Raw genomic sequence first — 8,613 nt, forward strand, 5'->3', positions numbered from 1 at the left:
TTCTTCCACTGGCAAAGCTGGGGGTAAAACTTTTTGTGCCCATTCAAACTCTCTTTGTTGTTGCAGGGTAAGTGCGAGGATGTTATCTGGGGTTGTTTGATGTTGTTTGAAAACTAAATTGTTTCTGGACATCGAAATGTTCCAGAAGAGAAAACAACAAACTGATATGCAGGTGGCATGGATTGCGTCCTGTAGAATTTAGGTAATGGTTGTTTGATTATTTATGGTGATATGGGATTTTATGTTAGTTTGGTTGGTTGATATACAAGATGATAGGATGTTCCAGGATGCTACTAAAATTGGGCAGTGAATAAGCATGTGCTCCACTGTTTCTGGCTCGGCATTACATCCGGGGCATAGGTTGTAGTTTGTGATGTTGATGCGGTGTAAAATAGAGAAAGTCGGTAGACCTTCGTTTATAGCTTTCCACAAGAAAAGTTGATTTTTTGATGGACAAGGCAAATTCCACAAGAATTTTGTGCGAGGTAGGGGGTTTATGTGTTTAGCCTACCTACTGTGGTTTCTAGCCCAAACGACTTTTAGTCGTGTCATGAGTCAACTCAAAATTCTTGTTTGGAACCTTACAAAAAAAAAGTAATATCTCACCACTTTATGTTTGCATTTTTCATCTATAAGCCGTAAATTCGTTTCTCTAATCGCGTGTTGTTATTCATTTTATGATTATTAATATTTTATTTAGTATGATAACCAATATTAGCTAGTTGTAAATTCATGTACTTTGCTAAATTAGCCAACTAGTTACGCGCAATCTTCTAGTTATGTCCAGTGATGGTACTGATAATTAATCTCAGATATTTATAAGGATCTTACCTCGAGTATCAAAAGAATAAATATGAATAACAATGTGTTGGAATTTTTTTTTGAAGTGGATAACATAAGTAAAAATCGAAATCCAAACTTTCCTCTTCCACTCATGTCATAATTGAAATCCATCAAGAAAGTAATAAACAATTCGGAAAATATAAGTCAAAATCAATTCAAGATCGGTTATGGGATCAGTCACAATGTTGGATTGGTCCTTGGATCATCTGAAAGAAAGATGCGAATGCATCTTTCACGGAAAAATTCGAAACCTAGTCACCATTGCATCTAAAATTAAGTTCAATACGTACAATTTATTATTTTCTAAACAAAATAAAGTTAGTTCCTAGCTTGAATATCGTTGCAGATTCAACAAGTTGAACTTGGAGTCCATCTCGTATAAATACTAGTAAGATTAACGTGGATGCTTCATTTGATTGTAATACTACTCAGCTTGGTACTGATTTTGTTTTTCGAAACTATGCAGGTAACTTCAAAGGAATCAAAGACAGCTATGTAACAAAAGTTCTTGAACTAGAGGCAGGTGAGTGCATGGCCATTAAAGAAGTACTACAGTGCACAAGATATCTAGAGATGGATAAAATTCACACAGAAGTTGACAGAGAAAAGGTTGTTAAGTGCATCAATGCTACAATCTCTATAGCTATATGGGGAAATAATTGTTTATTAGAGAAACAAAACAATTGCTATTTAGTTTCACAGTTCATGAAGTCTCATATGTTAGTGAAGTTATTAATGAATTTGATGATGGTATCTCTAAGTCTGTTAGAAAAGATAAACAACCAACAGAGGAGTACAACAATTTTGCTCCTTGGATAGTCGCTTTTCTAGCAAAGGATTGTCATGAACTAACTTCTCAAGCCTTTCAATAAATTTTCTTTATCTTAGGAACAAAAATACCTTTATTTGAATAGGAGTCCTTTTGTTTGATCTCTTTTTTTAGGTACCGAGGCCCAAGCCACCAAGGGCTGAAATCAAATGATAGAACTAATGGATAAGGCTTAGTCTAATGGATGTCCACGATTCAACATTCATACCCATGACACATCATCAAAATTCAACACCCAAGCTTAGTGGGAATTCACGATTCAAAACAAAGATGCCAACCCTAATGACATATGATGTATCAACGGTTGGATCACCAATAAAACTATGAATCTTACAGTCCATATCTTCATGATATTAGAATTTACATAAAATATTTCCTAGACGCCTACCAAATTGGCGTTTTAGAACTTTTTGAGAGGCCAAAAGGGATGGCGTCCCTGTGCTGATTCCATCTCACGTTCAACGAAACTGAAGAGCGTATGGTGGAGTTCAGGTTTATAAACGACACTTCTTGGGGAGAAAATTGAATCTTACCCATTAGAGCCAGCCTAATGCATATAAGACTTTCTGTCAACACTGCAAATTGAGTTTCAGTCTAAAAATGAAGTCCAGCAAAACAAGTCGTTTTTACTATATATAAACAAGACATGCTTCAGAAAAAAAAAATATACAAACAAGAACACTAGTTTCAGTATTCAGGATTTTTGCCTACCCGAATCCCTCTCGATAACAAGTTTCAATTGTGTCCATCAGTGTAGGAGCACAGTATATTGCTTTCCACAAACTCAAAACCATTCAAGTTCTTACTTTCTTACTTACTTGCTCTCTACAAAGCAAACCTTTCTATTGCAATCTTCGACCAAATTCTCTCATAAAGGTTATCAAAATACACTCTCTATTCTATACTATTATTATAGCTTAGACACAAACATACAAAAAACAGAAAAACAATTACTTCTCTCGAAAATCAAAGTCATCTCTATTATGCTGTCTTTGACTATACACTGTTGTTATTTTCTTCTACTAAAATTCGAAGAACAAACGGTTAGGACTCTTCTTCAACTATACAACTCTAATAAATTCCCCAGGTAATCGAATATGTAGCTGATCAGCTGATAACTTCTGAAAGCTTCCTGTTATAAGGGATAAACTACTTTATAGGTTTATCCCTCAGATATTTATATCTCTACTTTCGTTGAACCTGTTGAGGATAAAACAAACCTTGTAAAACTTAAAATTCTCTGGGAATTTATCTCATCTCAACATCAGGCACTTGGCGTCAGATCCCTAATTATTAATATCTGGATTAGAAACCATACCCATTTGCAGAACACTTTGAAGCTCATCATCATTGACCCATACACTTGACATCTGCAACAAGTTAGTACAACCAGATTAATGAATGTGGTGTGGACCATTTCGATTTTGTTCAGGTACTTGTAAGGAGGAAAACCACACATATAGCCAGTGTGGTGGGGGTTGATCCAATTGGACCACACCGCTTGGATTGTGTGGTCTTGCTAGCAATTACAAGTGAGAGATGCAATCACAGTCTTGCCTAGAAGCAAATAGGACTCCATGATTAGGTTTACCTGGGGAACAGAGAGGGGAAGGACATCAGTACTTTGCATAGGCAGCATAGCTTGGTGGAAGAGATGGGGCATAGCTTGAGAGTGAGATGAGTTCACTCCAGGAGCAAAACCAAGAATAGCTGAACCCCCAGCGCGTGAATGAAGAATCTGCGGTGGAAAGGGATGTAGTAAATAGATTGCACGAAAGCTTAAAATATGTTGCTTAAATAGCTCACGTATGCAGCTGCTGCACTTATCACACTAACTTACATCTTTGGACATAATCCGTTCTATATCGGCGTTGATGTCAGGATTAACAGTGGCAAGTTTCATTGACAAAAACTGCAACCAAAAAACGGTAAGTAGTGTTAAAAAAACGCATTAAAGATAAATGACTTAGTGTTCAGACGTTATCAGCTTGAGCTGAATCATTTTGGGTTTTTGTATTTATTATTTTCTGCTGCACAAGTTGTTTATTTGTTATGTACACCATAGACTTGGTTTTGTTTTTGAGAAATATGTCCGCTATTAACTCATGACTGAAATGTCTGTTAAAATTTATATGGTTTCATTTCACTCAACCTGTAATCTTTAGATAGAATGGGATTGGGAACATACAATAAGCGTCACAGTGCATCGGATAGCTTCATTCATCTGACTAACAAGTTCACAGGAAGTTTACATAGCTCTATTCGTGTAACTTATAAGTTCACATGCAGTTGATCCATGATTATTGCAATACCGATGTTTTGGAATGATAAAATTAGCATTTGTTTTCGCAGTTGAATCGCATACCTCAACTTGCCTTTGCAGTGACTGCACATAGTTAATTATCTCATCAAGCATAAGTGCTTTACCCGTAACCTTCAATAGTAAACGATGTCAAGTTATTTTGAGTTTAGATGCAAACTAAGATCTTATGCACAAACTCTAGAACTTCTTAAGATACCTTATCGCAGCCTGGTACAAGGTCTTGAAGCAGCTTCATCCTTTCACTTATCTTCTCCCTTCTCACCTGCATGTCATGAAGATAAGTAAAACACACAGATCTATATAAAACAAAGAACTCACTACAGAAGGAAAACATGTTAAACAACTCATAATAAGAAGTTAGAACTTACTCTTTCAGCAAGGCTATGGCTATTAGTTGCCTGGCCTCGTCTTGCCCTTACATGAACGTAATCTTCTTTTGGAGCTTCCTCATTTTGTGAATTGTCTTTAGGTTCTGAAGATGGGTTTTGCTTATTTCTCTGCTTTCTCTCATTTTGCCCTTTCAGATCCTCACTGGTTTCAATTGGAGTAACCATTTGTTGCTCAGTCTCCATACTCTATCAAATTAACCAGTTTAACCAACAAGGTTATCACAAAGAACACAAAATTACAGCAAAATATCGTTAAGCCTAGCTATAATCATACATATTCTTGTAAATATTTTACTACAATCAGCTGAGTCTTAGTTACCTGAGTTGAATTAAGTTGAGAATGGGTGTCCCCAGTGGGATTATCCATTACCCTTTTTCGTTTCTTTCCATTGTAGAGCGGTTTTCTACCACAGTCATTTGCAACTGGCACTTCTTCTTGAAAGATTACACCATGATCAGCTACCTTCCCAGAAGTTGAAGTGGGATTCACAGTGTTTACCTTGTTTGAGGGATAACCAGGGAGGGAATCAGCATGAACAAGCTGGTGAGATTCAGGAATGCAGAACGGAGCAAGCATCTCTATGAAGCTCCCACTTCCAAAGCTTGGAAGTTTAGGTTCAAGTCCAACAAGATTGGGATCAGATGGATAGAGAACAAGGTGAGGCGAGTTGGCGATTCTTTGATTTTCTAGTAAATCAACATTCAGTGAAGGAATACCAATCTGATGATGAGAATCCAGTAAAGAACCTTTGAATTCCATGGTTTGCGGCAGTGTAACAAGTGGGTCCCAACCGGTATGAAAGAATGAGTCTACTTCATGTGTAGATTTAGAAAGGGAAATTTGGTTCATTGACATCTCTTCCACAACCTTCTCAGTCTGCAAATTTGTACACATCCCTGAAGATGGAGAGATCAAATTTGTATACATCCCTAGTCTCTGTTGAAATTCCAAATCACCATTACCATTCATGCCCATTGTAGTATAGTACCAAACTAACAGTTTGAACTCTTTTAGCACTCAATTCAGTAGACCAACAAGAAGCCCTAAATCTACAATCAAACTTTAAGAAGAACAGATGGAGATATCTAGTACCTAAAAGCCAGCCAAAGATAGTTTGACTGAAAGTAGATGTTCATTGCTTGCAAGACTCTACAAGGAACAAACAAATAAAACCCTGGCAGCTTTATAGCCAACTGAAGACTAAAGCAAAAGAAACCAATTAAGCTGCAACATATCTCTTGAGACAGAAAAGAAAGGAAAAACAAAATCCAGGACAGCAGGCATACAATCTAACCCAAGTACAAAACACTCCAAAACCTTGCTTATATGTTCCAAAACCCTAAGATGAATCACATTTATGTGAAAACTGTCCTGAGAAAGAAATAAAGGAACCTTTCAGTCTCAGAGCATAAAGGAAACAAAGAGAATACATGAGCTAAAATTAGTTCACTGTAGAAAACATCTAAGAAAGCAAATACCCTTTTGTTCAATTAATCACTCTCCAACTAAGAAACATGTGTTGCCTCAATCAATAAACACAAGTGAGAATCAAAATGTCTTTTAAGGAAACCCTAAATAAAAGAGATTGAAAGCTTGAAATTGAATACTAACTCAACACCCAACTCCCTAGAAAAAAAAGTAACAGAACACCCTTTTATGTTTCCTAAAAAGTGTAATCTTCAAAGCATCCAATTCTGCTTGAATTAGACAAAAAAACTTGAAATAGGTAAGGGTTCCAGAGCTACAGAGACTAATAGACTACACCCTTTATATGGGTTGTTGATAGAAACCTTAAAACTTAAATTGCTTCTTCAAATTAGGAAAATCAATAAAAAAGCAAAAGAAATAAATACAATAATTTATTGCACACAAACAGTAATATGGAATCAAATTCTAACTTTTAATGATCAAAAAAGCAAACATAGAGTACACATTTCATTAGAGAGAGTCATAAGAAAAATAAATAAAGAGAAGTTTTGGATCTGATTTAGTGATTACCTGCCCAAGTAAATTGTATGAATGATATCCTTTTCCTTTTTTAAGATGACAGACTAACTACTACTGCCCTCCTCTCAACTGCTCTTGTTTAGTAAATTATTATTGCTCTGCCAAAAGAAAAACCTAATCTCTTCACCCTTTTGCTTTTCTTGAAAAACAACTTTGTTAATAATAATGTCTTATTTTAATCTTCCATTATACATCAAACAAGTAAGAGGAAGAAGAAGATGTTCTTCTCTTGAAACCCAAGTTATCCAATTATCTATCTCCTTTGATGATATCTCTTCTCTTTTCTTCTTTTTATTACTGACACACTTACCAAATATCCTAACAAACCAAACCTCCTGTTCTGTACTACACTCAAATTTTTCTCTCTTTTTTTAATTTACAGCCAATACCCAACTAACCCCTCTCTCTCTCACTCTCAATCTCACACTCCTTTTCAGAAGAGAGAAAAAACACATCATGGACCTGAGCTGAGCTGATGAGCTTCATTACACTCAATCAACTCTCCTATCACAACTGGCCCCACCTACTCACCTCCAATATATTTGTGGTCCCCACCTCTACTCGACGGGGTTAACTTTGAGTCCTCCTCTAGGCGCCTAGATGACCAACAGTTAACCGTACATGCTATAAAACACGGTTGAGCATTTCTGCCGCTCTGTAAGGTTTTGGAGGCCGGTTTGATTCCTCCGATTCGATTGTTTTCTTTGACGGTGTATCGGTCACAGAAATGTGACTAAGTTGAGTGAATGTATCTAATATGGGCCATGAGTCGACGTTTGGCATTGATCTTGCGAATCAAAAGAGACCAGATTTGGGAGGACCTACAGGATATTTTAGAGGATAGGACTTGTCCATAAAATCTAATCCCAAACACAATTTGGCTACCGGTCAAATAAATTGACTACTACTAAGTTTTCTAAGAGAGGCACTGTACGAATATGAATATTTGTTATGACACCCCCTTGTAATTTTTCTAACAGGACGTGGAAAATGGAATATTAGAATCTTATCATTTTGTTTCTTTTTTTACCTTTACTTCCTCGTCGTCTCATGTACGGATAATGATTCCAGCTGTGTGATGATGATGTAGAGCTGCTTCTTTCCCTTCCTTTTGCTTGTTAGTTGATTCAAACAGTCAAGTGAAGTCCCCTAGAAAACTGATGCTAAGGTCAAAACTACTCCATCGTTGAAGTCATTTTCTCGTCAGATATGAGAATATTTTTGTTTTTTTTTCCCCGCGGAATTTAAATCTTCCGGATTTAACGGCTATTTTGTTCCTCAACGGTCAAGAAGTCTTGAGTAGTATTATTGCAATTGAGACATTGACGGATGACCTAATCTTAGCTGGGGTTTGAATGCAAGCAAGTAGAGAGTGTTTGTGATTCCAGTGCTGGATAGGTTGGGGGATGAAGCTTAGTTGCAGGAGATCACTGCTGAAATGTTCTGATTAAAGTTGGAAAATAGTGTTAGTGAATTGACTCGCTATAAATTCAATCAAGATAATATTGTGTTTTTTGATTTACTTTCTCGACACTGATAGATAATGCAGCTGTTTTATTATTATAAATTGGATTATCGCATTTACCTCAGAAAGCTACACCATCCCAAGGATTTCGATGAGTGTTGCAGGCGTTCTGCAAGTTGCCTTGTTGTAGGGTCAGTTGACCCAGTTTATTATGTGGTTTCATTTTCCTCCTCCGTAAGCTGGAAAATAAAAAAAATAAAGAAAAACAGAGAATAGCAATAGAAGTCAAGACCTTGACTTGTCCTGCAGCCCTTGCTTCCTCGACAAGCATCTGTGTCGGGTGTTGAGTGTTTCCATCAGCTAACTTTCCTGATCTGCAACTCCCGACCGCCAACACCAATTTCTCGGCAAAACTTACCAGAAAGGCTGCCTAAAACTAGCATAGGTCAAGGGTTTGAAGCCGGAGTATTTGGTTGTCCATCATGGCTCTTAAATGAATAAAAATCTTGTGTTTTATAGCCCTACAGTGGCAAATGTGATACATCACCCACGTGAATAACTAGCCTGGTTTACTGGCCCATGTTTCTCTACATGACCAAATGCCTCTCAAAAACAACCAAGCAGCAAGGCAAGAATACACATATTTTGCCTCCAATCTTCTTTTCTCTTATATTACATCAACAATTGAGAGAGTAAATTTTGACTCGGACCCTAAAGTTATGACCTTTAGGCTCTAATGTTCAAATTGAATAAAAA

The 8,613-nt window shown here is 36.7% G+C and overlaps 1 protein-coding gene across 6 annotated transcripts; it reads right to left on the reverse strand.

Annotated features, from left to right (window-relative positions):
* Positions 1-2,278: 2,278 nt before the first annotated feature.
* On the reverse strand, positions 2,279-6,810 carry LOC113356625 (transcription factor bHLH137-like). 6 transcript variants are annotated; one of them, XM_026599809.1, is made up of 8 exons: positions 6,384-6,810; positions 4,704-5,756; positions 4,364-4,570; positions 4,192-4,257; positions 4,038-4,106; positions 3,513-3,584; positions 3,264-3,410; positions 2,279-3,042 (listed from the first exon to the last, which is right to left on the reverse strand). In XM_026599809.1, the coding sequence occupies exons 2-8, from the start codon at positions 5,358-5,360 to the stop codon at positions 2,959-2,961; spliced, it is 1,302 nt and encodes a 433-aa protein (XP_026455594.1). In that variant the 5' UTR covers positions 5,361-5,756; positions 6,384-6,810; the 3' UTR covers positions 2,279-2,958. The 6 variants fall into 6 exon arrangements, with proteins under 6 accessions (XP_026455594.1, XP_026455598.1, XP_026455596.1 ...); XM_026599813.1 differs by having other exon boundaries at positions 4,704-5,281; positions 6,384-6,809; XM_026599811.1 differs by having other exon boundaries at positions 4,704-5,321; positions 6,384-6,809.
* Positions 6,811-8,613: the final 1,803 nt, after the last annotated feature.

Source organism: Papaver somniferum, chromosome 3, assembly GCF_003573695.1.
Source record: "Papaver somniferum cultivar HN1 chromosome 3, ASM357369v1, whole genome shotgun sequence".
Classification (NCBI taxonomy): Eukaryota; Viridiplantae; Streptophyta; class Magnoliopsida; order Ranunculales; family Papaveraceae; genus Papaver; species Papaver somniferum.

Coding starts and splice junctions, on each gene's coding strand:
- LOC113356625 (XM_026599809.1), bottom strand. CDS start 5,360: ATGGGCATGAATGGTAATGGTGATTTGGAATTTCAACAGAGACTAGGG. Junction 4,258..4,363: donor GCCATAGCCTTGCTGAAAGA/GTAAGTTCTAAC, acceptor CATGACATGCAG/GTGAGAAGGGAGAAGATAAG. Junction 4,107..4,191: donor TTGTACCAGGCTGCGATAAG/GTATCTTAAGAA, acceptor TTACTATTGAAG/GTTACGGGTAAAGCACTTAT.